This window comes from Tachysurus vachellii, chromosome 5 (genome assembly GCF_030014155.1).
Source record: "Tachysurus vachellii isolate PV-2020 chromosome 5, HZAU_Pvac_v1, whole genome shotgun sequence".
Classification (NCBI taxonomy): domain Eukaryota; kingdom Metazoa; phylum Chordata; class Actinopteri; order Siluriformes; family Bagridae; genus Tachysurus; species Tachysurus vachellii.
The window spans coordinates 32,276,887-32,294,351 of record NC_083464.1 but is presented as its reverse complement, the minus strand read 5'-3'; the positions used below and the strand labels follow the sequence as shown (position 1 = coordinate 32,294,351).

Here is a 17,465-nt window from a genome sequence, read left to right as displayed (position 1 = left end):
GCAAATGTTGCTTCGTGTATATAGACGACATTGTTGTATACTCCAGAGACGTCCATCCCAACATTTTCAAGATCTTAAGAAGGTGTTTGCTGGGCTGGAATCAGCAGGCCTAACCCTTAACCTCAGGAGATGTTAATTGGTAAGGAAATCACTGACTTTTCTGGGACACGTCATTTCAGCGGAAGTTGTCAAGACCGAGGATTCCAAAGTGGATGCTGTCAGAAATTTTCCTACACCTAAAAATATTAAAAAAGTTGAGCGATTCCTAGGCCTTGCAGGGTGGTATCATCGCTTTATTCCGCATTTTTCAGAGCGTGCTGCCCCACTTCATGCCCTTAAGAGAAAGGGTGTACCATGGAACTGGACACAGGAATGCCAACATTTTTTAGAAGATTTGAAGAATGCCCTGCAAAAGGCCCCAGTTCTCATGCAACCATTCAACCATCCTCGCCCGACATCAAGACTTACCAGGTGGGCTATTCGACTTCAGGGGTTTGACTTTATTGTGAGGTACCAAAAAGGGAGATGCAACGTCGTGCCTGATTCACTGTCCCGTGCAATGCCTGAGGGAGAGCTACTGGGAAGTGTTGCAGTATGTCGAGCAAAGGATGTGAATGGAGACTTACCAATAAACTGGGAAGAACTTGGTCGAAGCCAGAAAAGTGACCCGTCATTGCAGCCACTATGGGATGTAGCCAAGCTTAACCCAATCGACCCCCCAACGTATCCACTATGTTGTGCAGAACAGCTTTTTGTTCAGATGTGTTCCTGAAAGTCAAAAGGGCCATACTCTGCAAGTTGTCATACCAAAGGATCTCCGGCAGCAATTTCTCCAGTTTGCACATGACAATCCTTTGAGAGGGCATCTTGGGCACATGAAAATATTGCGTAGATTACTCAACGTGGTATATTGGCCAGAAATTCAGCGTGACGTACGGGATCACTGCAAACGGTGCCAAGTCTGTCAGCAATACAAGCCACGCATATCCAAACTTTCTGGAACCCTTCAATCTACTCCTGTAAAAGACTCTGGATATATGATCGGCATTGATCTTATGGGACCATTTCCGAGAAGCGTGAAGTTGAATGAGTATTTACTGGTTACTGTGGATTAATGTAGCAAGTGGGTCAAGGTGTTTCCCTTGCGGTCAGGCAAAAGACCTTTGATAACAAATATCCTTATCAAGGAGATCTTTACCCGATGGGGGTACCCACTTATTTGGTGTCAGACTGGGGACCACAATTTACCTATTATTACCTTTTTACCAATTTAACTTCTGAATGCTACATGTAGCCAGTGGGGGCCATTCAAAAACTTACCACTGCATACCACCCGCAGACTAACTTGACTGAAAGGGTGAACAGGACATGATTGCATCGTATGTTAAGGACAATCACCGGAATTTGGACCAGTGGATCCATGAGTTCAGATTTTCCATTAATTCATCGTGGCAGGAGAGTACCAACTATACCCCCCACAGAAATCGCTCTAGGGCATAGGTTGAAAGGACCCCTTGAACTATTTCTGATCCTGACCAATCAGAGTTATTGAACATCAGCAATTGCTTCTGGAAAGAGTAAAAGAGAATGTCACAAGGGCCCAGGCCAGGCAACAGAGATACTATAACCTGAAGAGACAGCAAGTAACCTTCCAGGAAGGGGAACTTGTCTGGAAGGTTACCCAAGCTCACCCATTGTCTCGTGCAGGGGACGCATTTATGGCCAAGCTAGCACCTAAGTGGCAAGGGCCTGCCAAAGTTTTGAAACAGTTGAATAACGTAAACTACAGTTGAGATGTTAACCGAACCCAAACAAGTTGAGATCTACCATGTAGAAAATCTTAAAAAGTTCTACGGCCAGTTCAGGCCTTCTTCTGAGAGGAGGGGTGTGTAACAGTTCCAGTAAACTGTTCCCTGTGTTCCTCACTTTTTGTTAGTTGTAATTTTACCCCCTGCCATTAGAGGGCAATAAGGGTCATTATCAGATTTCTCCAGGTTAGGAGTAAAAGGAGGGTGGAAATGTGAGGGAAGATACCTGTTAGCTGGGAGTGTTTGCTCTCCCCATGCTTTGATTCTTGTACACCCTGGTTGAGGAACATTTATGTTCTACATCTCAATAGGATTATGTATCTACTGGAGTTTGAGGACATCTCATCTGGCTCAAAATTTTGATTTGTGTTTCTCCTCAATTTGGGAATATATCTGAGCTCCTTTGCAAACTTTGGATAAACCGGTTATTTGTGAGCTACAAGATCATGCTCTTAACATCTATAATGGAGTGAAGAACCAAGGACATTTGTGGTAACTCAGGACTTTAATGTTGGGTGGACATTTATGAGCACTTGCTTTCAATGGTGAAAAGATTGATAATTCTGCTTTGTGTACTATTGTCAAAACATATGTGGTGTTCCAAATTGTATATTTTGATAACAAGGGAAATACAATGTTGATATAAGTGGTGATTGATCCCTCCTCACTTATTTATGTGACTCCTTCATAATTGTTACAACGTGATCAAAAAGTCATTGGAGTACAAGATAAAAGAGTCAGGATGTAATTGTTAAAAGAGATAAACCTCACTGTAGAAAGGCCAATACAAATTTGCCAGTCCTCAGAAGGCGATGAATGATGATGAAACATCATTAGACTCGATCGAAGAGGAACAAATTACTCCAGGAGGAGAGCGGATGGCTCACATGGATGTAAACGGCACTGATGTCACATTAAAATTGGACACAGGGGCACAAGGTAAATATCCTCCTGTGAGAATAATTGTATAAAACAATCTTTTCTGATAATGTTGCAGACTGTCTGTAAAGAGTACATTGTTCTTTGTGCCCCACACAAACATTCCTTCTCTATCTTACACATACATTCTCCCCCCCCACACACAAAAACACTCTTGTCCCTTAATTCTCTTGTTCCCTAATTAGTCTTAAAACAGATGGCCCTGCCATAATCATTCCTTATGTTACCAACCATGGGAACTAAGGGAAGTATAGGTTCACATCCCTATGAGATCTGACTTTATCGGGGTAACTGAGAGGTCACCTAAACACAGATGCACACACATAGCAACACACACCCACTACACCCTCCCTATTCTTGATCGACTATATATTCCTGCTTTTCCTAATGAACTTTGGAACTTCTCTTTGAAAGACTGACGTGTGTTTCATTGAGACTTCCCCAAGGCCTTGTGGAGAACAGAAACCGAGCAGAGGAACGAGAGGCTGAATTTAAGGTTATCCTGCCCAGGCGGCAGATGAAAAAAGGGTTACCCTGTCCAAGCGACAGATGAGAAATTCCTTACACCTCCCCATGAAAGACTTTCTGAGACTGAATAGAAAACCAAAAATAAATCAAAGAAAAGTGCATCTGAAAACATATGACAACAAAACTATACCTACAAAAGGGAATATGCAGTTAGTCTATCCTACAAAGGAACGAAGAAGGATGTGTTTTTTGTACTTGTGGATGGAAACAGACAAGTTATTACTAGGGCTGAAATCGTGCATACAGTTTGGATTGCTAAAGAGAGACCATGTCATAAACAAGGAAATGACAAAGATGCAAATACAGAAGGAATTACTCAGAATGACTGGATAAAAGAATACAAAGAAGTTTTCAAAGGAATAGGAAAATTACAAGGAAAAAACAAGATAAAGCTGAAGGAGAATCAGAACCGGTCATACATCCAGCAAGAAGGGTGCCAGTGGCATTAAAAGAAAGACTGAGAGAGAAAATAGAAGTTCTGATAAAGGTAGGAATAATCAGAAAAATAGAAGAACCTACAGAATAATAGTAGAAAACCAAACAGAGACTGTGTATAGATCCATAAGACTTAAACAAGGCCATCCAACACGAGCACTACAGACTTCCAACAAAGTCAGACATTACTAGTGCAATGAGTGGAACATGTTATTTCTCCAAATTGGATGCCTCATCGGGATTTTACCAGATAGTGCTAGATGAGGAAAGCACAAAATGATGCACCTTCAACACACCGTTTGCAATAGACGAAATGCCAGAGACAAGAGACAAAAAGGTCCTGCAAAGAGACTTAGTGTTAATAAACTACTTAGGGAAATTTGTTCCAAATCTGTCAGCAAATACAAAGTCACTGAGAAGCTTGTTAGAAACAGACACTGTGTGGCAGTGGAACGACGAGCAGGCAAAAGAGTGGTCATGGTTAAAAAGCAGTTTAAAAGAACCTGTTTTGAATATTTATGATCAGGAAAAGCCTCTAAAGGTCTCTACAGATGCATCACAAGCAGGTTTAGGAGCTGTTTGCAATTACAGAGAAAGATGTGCAAATTCATGTGGACTCTATCAAAGCACAGACGCCAGTGTCAACAACAAAATGGGTTGAAGCAGCCAAAGAAACACTGAAAGACGAACAGTTAAAGAAAGTAATGGACAGGATTCACATGCCTGGAGATGAGATCTTGGAAAATCCTTTCCAGCATTTTAAAGATGGACTGTCAGTGCTAGACGGAGTTTTGCTGAAAGGAACAAGAATTGTGCCAAACTCAATGAGAAAACTGATGCTGAAACTTGTGCACGAAGGAATCGAAAAATGTAAGAGAAGGAGCTGTGGGCTGAAAAGTTGGTATGGACTTGTTTCAGCTTAATGACAAAGATTACTTGTTGCTCATGGACTATCATTCAAACTACTAATAAGTGACAACAGGCCACAGTTTGCAAGTCAGAGTTTCAAGCACATAACGTCAAGCCCTCTGTACCCGCAGTCTAACGGTTTAGCAGAGAAAGGAGTTCAAATAGTGAAACTCCTTCTAAAAAAAGCCACCGAGACAGGGAGTGATCCGTACCTGGCTATTCTGAATTACAGAGCTTCACCACTGGAGAATGGACTTTCACCGGCGGAAATGCTCAAGAATAGGAAACTATGTACAATGCTACCGTCGGTGCGGCATCAAATGGTACGGAGTAGGTGGGATTCTGCAAATGAAAGACAGATTAATCACTACAACAAAACAGCAAGACCACTGAGCCCACTTGCCCAAGAAGAAATTGTACGAGTGACATGTGATGGGCAGTGGGGACCATTGGCCAAAGTGATTAAAGAGACTACGCCCAGGTCATACGAAGTGCTAACAGAGCATGGGAAAATAATGAGGACAAACACAAGACATTTGCTAAAAGTGCCTCAGAGAGAAATAAAAATCAATGAGAGTGAGACAAATGATCTGGGAATTGCAAAGTAAAATGAACAATTAGAAATGCAAAGCAATACTAAAGAATCTGTAACTGAAAATAGACAGGATGCTGTAGAACAAACAAAACGTCATAAGAGACAAATAATAAGATCAAAAAGACTAATAGATGAAAAGAGGAAATGTTACAAATTGTGGATAAATGAAAATAATTTGGTGTAATATTTGTAGTCACGGGCATCGGAACCATTATATGACCAATAATATTGGACCCACCCACTTTTACCGTCTCTATTTAGTGCATATGTCTGTTCACTTTTCAGAGCGCCGCCAGTCGATTCCATTCTGCTTGAGGAATGTCCTAATAAATTAAACTCAATTCCATGTTTTACCTACAGCATTGACCACGCTCCTGCTTCCTGAAATCCATGGGTGTCGGAACCGTTATATGTGTGTGTGTGTGTGTGTGTGTGTGTGTGTCTGCCCTTCCCCCCTCTGCAGTATAAACTGTAATGAAAGTTAAAGTCAGCAGCTCCATTTTGTGTGGAGTGAAAAATAAAAGATCTCATATAATATAATCAGTGGCAGTTCTAGGATTTTTCTGTAACAGGGGCCATTAAGGGGCCACATGTTACATTCAGGGGCCAAGTACAGGGTACATTCAAGCACACAAAATAATTCTCATCGAGGATTGATGGAATGGGGGCCAATCAGAGGCCAATCAGATTTCAGTAGGGGCCAGGGCCCCTGTGGCCCCGCCTCTAGAACTGCCCCTGAATATAATCCTCACATTATGAGTGTGACACACACAAGCACACACACACACACAAACACGTCAGCATAAACCAGACAAACCAGTTAGACCAGTGTCAGTAAGAGTGAAAGTCAGCAGCTCCATTTTGTGTGGCGTGAAAACTAAAAGATTTCAGGAGTAAAAACACAGTGAGTATCTAAAGCTCTAATATATAAACACACTGAAGTGACACTAGATGCAGAAGAGTTTTTTGGGTTTGTACTGAAGCTTTAATGTACACAGGTTGTTTTATAACTTGATAGCGTGACTATTTCCTGGAAGTGAACTCTGTGCTGATTCAGGGTTTAATTTAACACACCGATGTTGGAGTGAAGTAAACGTGTGTTCCGCTGTAATCTGGAGAAGGAGACATGACCTCCAACATGAGTGTGTCTGGAAAACAGGACTTAAAGAAAGACGAGAGGTGACTTACTTTTACATTCACCAGCAATAAATACACACCGTCTCATGGGAACACATCTGTATCTCTAAACACTCACTAGTTAACACAGGAACTCAACTTTGCTTTAAGGGGTTTAATAGCAGTGAATATATCACTGATCTGGTCTAAGAACAGTTTAGACAAATCATTCACTGAGAGAAGAGTAAAAAGGACTGTGTAATGTGGAGCATAAGAGCAGCATAGCTTTGTGTCAGTGAACTCTACAGGCTTTAAGACCCAGCTGAGTCAGTTAGCTGTGATTGGGACTCCTGATATCAGTGTAATTCCTGACTTATGAGGCCTGTCTCCTGTTTGAATAAGTGTACAGACTGGATCTGAATTAAAAAGATGGAATTATTGGTGTTTAATGATGAACACATTGTTTAACAGTGCTGAGTATTAATTATTGCTGATATTTCTGTTCTAGAATGATGGAGGGAAAGAGATCAGACTCACCAGAACCCAGCTGTGTGTCCATGAAGAGTGACCAGTCAATGGGACGTCCAATTAACTTCAGAGACAGAGACAGTTCTACTGATGTGAGGTCAGTATAGTGAGGTGTTTTACAGCAGTGTTCCACCTGATCAAACTCACTCGTCTCATTATGAAGCCCTTCATGAGCTTTATCAGGTGTTGAAGCAGTAAAACACTAAACTGTGCAGTGCTGCAGCTCTCAGACTGGCAGTGAGGAAAAGTGCTTTAAGAGTTCAGTTCAGTCTGCAGTCCCTGAGCTGGAGGGTCTGTGGTGCTACAGAAGAACATTTACACCTGGGACATTAATGACAATATAAAGATTTTATTCATTTATTCAAACATTTGTTTCTAAACATGTTGGTGTCAGTTAGGAAATCCTGAAATCAGTGTATTGTGTTAAGAGGATAGTGTTAAATATCTGTGTCTGTATTTATTAGTGTGTGATTTGTGCAGCTATGAATACATATAGTCCATATTACATGATGTGTTTTGTTTGTCACAGACCACAAAAATCAAACATCAGCACAAATCAGCTGGACTCTATATTCAAGGTGTGTGTTGTTTTTATAGTGTGTAATGTGTGTGTTGTGATCCCTTGTCATGTCTTGATGTGCAGCAGCATTAAGGGTAATCAGTTGTATGAGTTTTAAATGTGATAATAAAAATAGACTTTTCTTCTTTTGATAAAATAAAAGCCTCTCTCACTGTGTAACATGATAATATTTAGATCTGTTCCTGTGTGTTTCTAACCAGGAGCTGGAACACAAAGTCATCACTCTGATAAAGAATGAGCTGAAGAGGTTTAGGAAGCTCCTGAGTCCAGATTACCCAGCATGCACTGAGAGGGAGGTGGAGGATGAGGAGGATCTGCACAGTGTCAGAGAGGGAGCGCTGAAGATCACACTGCACGTCCTGAAGAACATGAAGCACACAGATCTCATTAACACACTGCACAACAGTAAGAGCTCTGAGTCATGACTTTATTCCATCAGCTTCACTTTAGAGAGAGGAAATAGTTTTAGATATGAACACTTTTAGTTTTAAATTTAATTTTAATATCATGTTGTATCTGTTCATGGTCCAGCTTCAATAATATTTAGTACATCAGTCAGGAATTAATAGCAGTGTTTGTACGATTTTGCATTATAACTATTTATTACTAAACTAGATATTACTTTGTTTATTAGAACTCGCCCCTGTGTATCAGACAAAGTTGAAGTCCAAGCTGAGAGAGAAGTTTAAAAGAATTAATGAAGGAATCTCACAGCATGGAAGCTCAGCACTTCTGAATGAGATCTACACTGAGCTCTACATCACAGAGGGTTGGAGTGGAGACGTCAATAATGAACATGAGGTGAGACAGATTGAGGCAGAGTCCAGGAGACCAGCAACACAGGAGAAACCCATCAAATGTAATGAGATCTTTAAAGACAAGTCCATCAGAACTGTGCTGACTAAAGGAGTTGCTGGAATTGGAAAAACAGTCTCTGTGCAGAAGTTCATTCTGGACTGGGCTGAAGGAGAAGTAAATCAGGACGTCACCTTCATGTTTCCACTTCCCTTTAGAGAGCTGAATCTGATGAAGGAGAAAAATCTCAGTCTGATGAAACTTCTTCATCACTTTTTCCCAGAAATAAGAAAATTAGAATCAACAGATTGTGACTCCTACAAAGTGGTGTTGATCTTTGATGGTCTGGATGAGTGTCGACTTCCTCTAAATTTCCAGAAGAATGAGATATTGTGTGATGTGACAGAGTCGGCCTCAGTGGATGTGCTGCTGACGAACCTCATCAAGGGGAATCTGCTTCCCTCTGCTCTCCTCTGGATAACCACAAGACCAGGAGCAGCCAATCAGATCCCTCCTGAGTGTGTAGACCAGGTAACAGAGGTACGAGGCTTCAGTGATCCTCAGAAAGAGGAGTACTTCAGGAAGAGGATCAGTGATCAGAGCCTGGCTAATAACATCATCACACACCTGAAGTCTTCAAGAAGCCTCTACATCATGTGCCACATCCCAGTCTTCTGCTGGATCTCAGCCACTGTTCTAGAGAGAATGTTGGGTGAAGCAGAGGGTGGAGAGATCCCCAAGACTCTGACTCAAATGTACACACACTTTCTGATCTTTCAGATCAAACACAAGGACCAAAAGTACCATCAGAAATGTGACCCTGATCCTCAGCAGACAAGAGAGAGTATCATGGCACTGGGAAAACTGGCTTTCCACCAGCTGGAGAAAAGAAACCTGATCTTCTATGAGGAAGACCTGAGAGAGTGTGGCATTGATGTCAGAGAAGTGTCAGTGTACTCAGGAGTGTGTACCCAGATCTTCAGAGAGGAGTTTGGGCTTCACCTGGGGAAGGTGTTCAGCTTCGTACATCTGAGTGTTCAGGAGTTTCTGGCAGCTTTATACACATTTCTCTCCTTTATTAGCAGAAATGTAAAAGAACAACAAACCTCTGATCTGTCTGATCTTTTCAGGAAGTCAGACATGTCTGATCTCCTCAGGAGTTCAGTGGACAAGGCCTTACAGAGTGAGAATGGACACCTGGACCTGTTCCTCCGCTTCCTTCTGGGTCTCTCACTGGAGACCAATCAAACTCTCTTACGAGACTTAATGCCACAGACAGGAAGCAGATCTCACAGCAAACAGGAAACAGTGGAGTACATCAAGGAGAAGATCAGGGAGAATCCATCTCCAGAGAAATCCATCAATCTGTTCCACTGTCTGAATGAACTGAATGATCATTCTCTAGAGCAGGAAGTACAAACTTACCTGAACAGAAGAGGTGACAGACGACTCAGTGACACCAGACTCTCTCCTGCTCAGTGGTCAGCTCTGGTGTTTGTGTTACTGAACTCAGAACAGGAGCTGGATGTGTTTGATTTGAGTAAATATGATCGATCAGATGAAGGTCTTCTGAGGCTGCTGCCAGTGGTCAAAGCCTCCAGAGAAGCTGAGTGAGTATTTTTATTTATAACTGTATTACTGCATGGTTTATTATTTTAATGTAACACTGAACTGCACTGTTTGGATTAATGTTAGTTAATAGTTCCTCTAATCATCTTTAAACAAACCTCTGGTACTTTTACAGAAGATTGTTTCACTTTTTACACTAACATGTTATATCTGAACTGAGGGCTGGGCCACATGGACAAAATCTTATAACATCATATGAGTCATTTTATAGCTTTTATATATGAATCATGAAAAATTAAATGTTCTCTAAAATGTATGTAAAAATATCTCTACAAAATAACTGCATGCATTTAAGAACTAAAGACATTTCTGAACTAAACACCAGTGAAAGACTTTTTCTTTTCTGTTTATTTTGAAAGTGACATTTAACAAAACTCTCACAGATGAGAAACACATCAGACTGACAAAATGGGATCAATATGGATAGAAAATATAAAAAGTAAATATTAAAACACTCTGATGTCCTTCAAGTATCTCTTTATGTTCAAGTTCCTCATCTTTTGTTGTGTGTGACACAGTGTTGTGGGGAGATTCACTCTGTCATGGTTTTCTAAATGTGCTGATGTGGTGTCCTGTCCTCTGATTTGTGTGTGTGACACAAACACACTGACATTTCTGTTACATCTTCAACTTTAGCTGGATTATGGCTGTGTTTGTGTGTTTGAGATCAGTGTTCTGATATTTCATCATTTCTCTTCCAGTCTGTGTAACTGTAATCTGACAGAGGAAAGCTGTAGAGTTCTGTCCTCAGTTCTCAGCTCAAACTCCTCCAGTCTGAGAGACCTGGACCTGAGTGTCAATAAACTGCAGGATTCAGGAGTGAAGCTGCTCTCTGATGGACTGAAGAATCCACACTGTACACTGGAGATACTGAGGTACACATACACACACACACACACCACATACACACACACACCGACACACACACACACACACACTGCTTTGTAAATGTATTTAGTGAAGGTGACTGATGGATAAACACTGAGAGTGAGATCCACATCCTGGGAGCAGCGACACTAAAAGCAGTTTGACTGAAGCTTCTTCTTATTAAAATTCACCTTAAGGAAGTCAGCATTTGTTGATGATAAATAAATATTTGAGATAATATTAAAATGATTGTGGATGTCACAGGTAACCAGTACAGTTCCTGTACAATAGGACTGATTTGGTTACTAACTGTAATGTATAAAGGGTTTTTTTGTGAAATACATGAGAGCGTTACAGAGAGTGTTACTGGTCCTGAGAGACCTACCCAGTGTTCAAGTCTGTGTAGAAGAATCTCCTGGTCTAAGAATCAAAAGCTGTAATGACCAGTCAGCAAAATCCATGTGGAGAAGTTTTAATGAAGAAAAGATAAGACAAACAATCCAAAAACAGTAAGTAAAGTCAGGGTCAAAAAACAGGCCGAGTCTGAAATAAGTGTAACAAACAGTCCATGAGGAGAACAAATCACATCCACAAATCTGAAGAAGCAATAATCCAAAGAGCAAAAACAGGGTCAATAGTGATAAAGATCAACATCAGAAACAAAGCTAATTCACACCATATAGAAAAACACTTATTTGATCTGTGTATTGAGGGTATTATGTGATGTCTCTGTGTGTGAAGGTTATTAAAAAACACCACCAACAGTTTTACTGTCTCTGTGAAAATACTGAAAGATCTACATCACTTCTCACATCAGAACAAAGTACATTTATTTCCACAGTGTGTAGATCAGTGTACATTACACACACATTTAATAACATACTAATACTCTAGTCATACTAAAGTGTTGTACAGCATTTAAATAAAGATGTCATGACAAACAGAAGTAATTAATAAACCAGCTTTTATCCTCCAGAAACATCTCACTGGTCTCTAAATAGCTCTAACAGTGTGCTCCAAATCTTCTGTCAGCTCAGGTGTTTCCCTAAAAAGAGAATTCCCTGTGTAAATACTCCTACACACACACACACACAATAATTTTACACCTCAATTCACTATCAGAGAAATAAATCAAACACTTCATTTCACACGGACACACATACACACACTCTCACACACAGACCACACACGGACACACACAATACTACTCCTATTTACAGTGAGGACAATAAATTAATTTCTCTGCTGTTATCTGTCCTCATGGAGCTGCTACCATTTTATAGACCTGTTTCTGTTGTTCAATGGGAGTAAAAATATTCCTGAAAATGTTTGTAACACAAAGTAAAAGTGTGTACAATGTACACAGATCTACACACTGAACACACTGTAATGAAGCAGTAAAGGACAGTTTGTAAATGTGTAAATGTTCTCCAGCAGAACTTTCCCCAGAGCTTCTGAACACACTGTATGAAAATCTCTCTGCTAGAAATAAAGAGACGTGTTTGTTCAGAGTGACGTCTCTGTTATTATCTTCTTACAGAAAGTTAAATACATCGTCTCATATGAGCTGAGACACATGGATCTGTCCAAGAGCAGTCCAAGTTTATACACAGATGTTCATTTTATATTTTTATCCTGATATTAGAACCTTGTGTTCAGGTCCACACTTTATTTCTCACTGATGGAAACACCTCAATTCACTATCAGACAAATAAATCAAACACTTCATCATTTCTCTTCCAGTCTGCGTTGGTGTGATCTGACAGAGGAAAGCTGTAGAGTTCTGTCCTCAGTTCTCAGCTCAAACTCCTCCAGTCTGAGAGAACTGGACCTGAGTGAGAATAAACTGCAGGATTCAGGAGTGAAGCTGCTCTCTGAGGGACTGAAGAATCCACACTGTACACTGGAGATACTGAGGTACACACACACACATGCACACACAGACCACACACATGCACACACATACACATACACATACACACTCACACACATACACATACACACTCACACACAGAACACATACACACACGCACCACACACACACCACACATACACACACACTCACACACAGACCACACACACAACACTAAACACTACAACATCCAGTTCTCCTCTGTGGTAACTGTAATTGTAGTGATCTGATATATTGTCATTGTTGTGTGTGTGAGATGGAGAGTAAATGTAGTGTATATAAAGATTTTGTGTAGTTCATGTTTTCAATACTAAAACTGAGTGTGTTAAGTGTGAGAAGGTTTTCTTTCTTGCAGGATGTTGAGCTGCAGTATTACAGATGAAGGTTGTGCTGCTCTGGCTTCAGCTCTGAGGTCAAACTCCTCATCACACCTGAGAGAACTGAATCTGAACTTTAATAATCCAGGAGAATCAGGAGTGAAGCTGCTCTCTGATCTACTGAAGGATCCACACTGTAAACTGGAGACACTACAGTGAGTTACTGACTTACTGTCTCTTTACTGTATGATATTGAGTAATATTCACTGTGTGCTGTAAAATGTCACATCTAATGTGTGTATTTATGCTTCTGTTGTTCATAAGCAATGTGTTTAAATGTGTCTGTAATTCTGTCCTGTTGTGTTTTTCAGCATTAAGGGTAATAAACTCACCAGGTCTGGTGTATGACAGGAGTCTCTCCTCAGACCTTTTTTCCAGGATAAATCAGTTATGGAGGTGAAGCGTTAGAACACGTCCCACATTTCCAGCAGTTTGGGAGCTGAATCATTCATATTCAGATGTAGAAGATCCATAACAATAACTGTGACTGATCACATCCTTTTATCCTCTCAGCTACAACTTCACACTTTAACATCTTTTACAATCCAAAGTCAAATCCTTCAGCATCTACACACAACACAGAGATATCATCACATCATCACACTGATTACACAAATACACATCCATGTGTTACAGATGTTTAGAGATTATTTTTACCTCTTTAATTGGATCTCAAATTTGTTTCTCCACAGATGATTGACTCACAGTTGTGATCTTGATTTATTTATTTTCCTTTAAAAGTGTCTTCTTTTCAAACCCTTTTCACCAAACACTTTTAAAATCTTTAAAGAAATTTCAATTTCGTCTGTCTTTCTTCGTCTTTTTTTTTATCTTGGTTGCATCTTGTTTTTATATAATTTAACTTTTTTTTTTCCTCTTTCCACCATATATTTTGCTTTATTTCTTCATTTTGCCCCCTCGAGTTCTTTCTCCTCCCTTTTTTATATTTATTTTTGGACAATTCATTCTCTAATTTAAAAAAAAATTACTTTTACTTTCTTCTTTCTGTTCTTTCTTTCTTTCTTTCTTTCTTTCTTTCTTTCTCCCATTCTACAATATTTAATTAAAATTGTTTAATTAAAAATATTTAATTAAAAATGTAACATTATCTTCCTCATTCATTTCATTTCCTTTTTCTTTTTCTATAATTTCTCTAATCTTAAAATCATAGTGGTTTTTCTTTAAACTTTCTGTATTTAGAATCCATACACTTTGTCCCCTTTCTACATTATTCCAGTCTTAAAAAATAAAAACTCATGATACTCAAACTTGTTTCCTTATATCTGATTTTGTCTGTAAAGTTTTCTACATTTCTTGTACATAAAATAAAGTCAATTGTTGTCCTGCAGGTTTTTCACTTTATCTCTTCTTTCCTTCCTACATTTCTCTCTCATTTCTCTCGTCTATCAGGTTGTTTTCACTCATTAGATCCTTTAGTTCTTTTCTCTCTGTATCTGATTTAATAACCATCCCATCTGCCATATCCAATTTACTGAAAACAGTCACTAAAAGTCCCATCATTATTATTTCTTTATGCTTCTTTAAAATTCTCTCTTCATTACTCGAAGCTTTTCAGCTCGATGGTGACCTCTGCTGGTGAAAGCGATATTACACAATGTTCCACAACCAAACAACGTATTTATTTTAGAATAATGGATGGATTGACAAATTAAGGACAGAGGATAATTAAAATAAAGATAAAAATTAAATTTAAAATAAAGTGTGTTTTAATTTTTTGTTCATTTGTGTTCATGCATTTTATGTAAAAAGCCTGGCGAGTAAAATAACACATTTACTAGCCAATGGTGACTCAGGCGTCATTGTGTACGTAGAGGGATGTGGAAGTATAATTATGTAAGAGTGCAAAGTATTATTCCAGTAAAATGGAAACAGCCCAAAGTAACACTTAAGTAGAATCAGAGTCAGAATCAGAAAGATCTTTATTGCCAAGTATGTTTTCACATACGAGGAATTTGTTCTAGTACAGAAGCTCCACAGTGTAACAGAATGGCATTGACATTAACATATATGACATATTAACATATATACATATACATTATATATATGTTATATATAACATATATAACATAAATGCAGTTGTATGTACAGTGGTAAAATGTGCAAATTGAAATATAAATAAGTAAGTGTGTGTTTTAAATAAATAATGTGTAAGAATAGTGTTGTGTGTTCTGTGTATGTTAAGTGTTCATCAGATGCATTGCCTGAGGGAAGAAACTGTTCCTGTCTGGTCATTCTGGTGCTCAGGGCTCTGTAGCGTCGACCAGATGGCAACAGTTCAAAGAGTGTGTGTGCTGGATGTGAGGGGTCCAGAGTGAGGGAGTGTGCTGGATGTGAGGGGTCCAGAGTGAGGGAGTGTGCTGGATGTGAGGGGTCCAGAGTGATTGTCTCTGCCCTTTTGCACACTCTGGAGAAGTACAGATCTTGGAGAGTGGGGAGTGTTGTGCCAATGATTCGCTCAGCAGTCCGGACTTCCCTCTGTAGTCTTCTGAGGTCAGATTTGGTAGCTGAGCTGAACCAAACAGTCACTGAAGTGCAGAGGATGGATTCAATGATTGCAGTGTAGAACTGTTTCAGCAGATCCTGTGGCAGGTTAAACTTCCTCAGCTGACGAAGGAAGTACAACCTCTGAAGGCCTTTTTCACAATAGAGTCTATGTGAATGTCCCACTTCAGGTCCTGGGAGATTGTGGTTCCCAGGAATCTGAATGACTCCACTGCTGTCACAATGCTGTCCATGATGGTGAGTGGGGGGATAGCAGGGGGTTTCTCCTGAAGTCCACTGTCATCTCCACTGTCTTGAGCGTGTTCAGCTCCAGGTTGTTAAGACTGCACCAGACAGACAGCCGTTCAACCTCCAATCTGTAAGCAGACTCGTCACCGTCCTGGATGAGGACGATCAGTGTGGTGTCATCTGCAAAGTTCAGGAGCTTGACAGAGGGGTCATTAGAGGTGCAGTATTTATAATAATAAAGTATTAAAATATTTTCTGGGCTAAAACACAAAACACACTGCTGTCAGTGGCACAGTCATCATCGTTGTGGGTGATTAACTGTTCATAAGTCTGACTGCATGAGGAAAGAATCTTTTCTGGTGTCTGATGGAGCTGAAATGTGGTGGTCTGGGTGCGAACATTCATGTTTTTTCTTCATATCAGATAACGAGATGACCTGACAATATGGTGCATTCTCTTTAGCTCAGAGTCTGTGTTATTTTGACTCTACAGTCAGTGTTGACTTCTGAGAGACAATAGTTCACAAAAACACACAGACTTGTACAGTGAGGTGACTGGTGGCAACGGTGAAGGCACCAAATGAAGACCAACATCAGCTCCAGAGTTTTGATTATCTTCAGTTCTGACTGCATGAAAGAACCAGCAGTTCAACTTCCTGTTAAAATTCAAACTCATCTCCATCTGGGACGAGACCAGTTACTGTGGTCTTCAGTAGTAGGACATAAGGATCCATAGAGTTATTAGCAGGAGAGCAATGAGGAGAGCAAAAGGCACAGGGTAGCAAAATAAAACAAATTAAAATGGCTTGTTTGTGGGTTTATTCTTTTCTAGAATAGTAAATTTTTTTTTTTTACAAAGTTGGTACATGTTTATTTTTATTGAAGTCAAAGTTTAGCCAAAATTGAAATTCCTCCTACTCTAGATTTTTTCTGGGCATGCTTTCTATTGTGTGTGTGTGTCTGTGTGTGTGTTGGGGCGTGTGTGTGTCTGTGTATATGTGCGTGTGTTGGGGGCGTGTGTATCTGTGTTTGTGTGTGTATATGTGTGTGTGTGTTGGGGTGTGTGTATCTGTGTGTGTATATGTGTATGTTGGGGGTGTGTGTATCTGTGTGTGTGTGTGTGTATCTGTCTGTGTGTGTATATGTGTGTTTGTGTATATGTGCGTGTGTTGGGGGCGTGTGTATCTGTGTTTGTATATGTGTATGTTGGGGGTGTGTGTATCTGTGTGTGTGTGTGTACATGTGTGTTGGGGCGTGTGTGCTTCTGTGTGTGTGTGTATATGTGTGTGTTGGGGCTTGTGTATCTGTGTGTGTGTGTGTGTGTTGGGTGTGTGTATCTGTCTGTGTGTGTGTATCTGTGTAAATGTGTTTGTGTGTGTGTGTGTGTGAGAGAGAATCTGTGTATAAGGTGCGTGTATGTGTGTTGGGGGCGTGTCTCAGAGCAAATTTAAAATCCCACGCATGCGCACTTCAGACACTTACTACAATTACCACACACACACAAATGGGTCAAAAGGTTTATTAAGATATAATAATTAAAATGTTCTACACGTATGTGGACATGTAGCACATTTTTATTGTAAGTGAGTGATATTAAGGGAAACAGATGACCATCAGATTAATAAAGATCACAGAACGGTTACTTTTCAAATCCCGTGCGCACGCGCAGCTCGAGTTAAATTTAAATCCCACGCGCA

At 40.0% G+C, this 17,465-nt stretch overlaps 1 protein-coding gene across 4 annotated transcripts in view; it reads left to right on the top strand.

The window, feature by feature from the left end:
• Positions 1-13,614, top strand: part of LOC132846470 (NACHT, LRR and PYD domains-containing protein 12-like) — a 109,640-nt gene extending 96,026 nt beyond the window's left edge. For all 4 annotated transcript variants that reach the window (XM_060871261.1, XM_060871264.1, XM_060871263.1 and 1 more), the window contains 4 exons: positions 10,564-10,737; positions 12,473-12,646; positions 12,997-13,173; positions 13,330-13,614. In XM_060871261.1, coding sequence (XP_060727244.1) covers positions 10,564-10,737; positions 12,473-12,646; positions 12,997-13,173; positions 13,330-13,366 — 562 coding nt within the window. In that variant the 3' untranslated portion in view covers positions 13,367-13,614. The remainder of the gene's footprint in view (positions 1-10,563; positions 10,738-12,472; positions 12,647-12,996; positions 13,174-13,329) is intronic.
• The last annotated feature ends 3,851 nt before the right edge of the window (positions 13,615-17,465 follow it).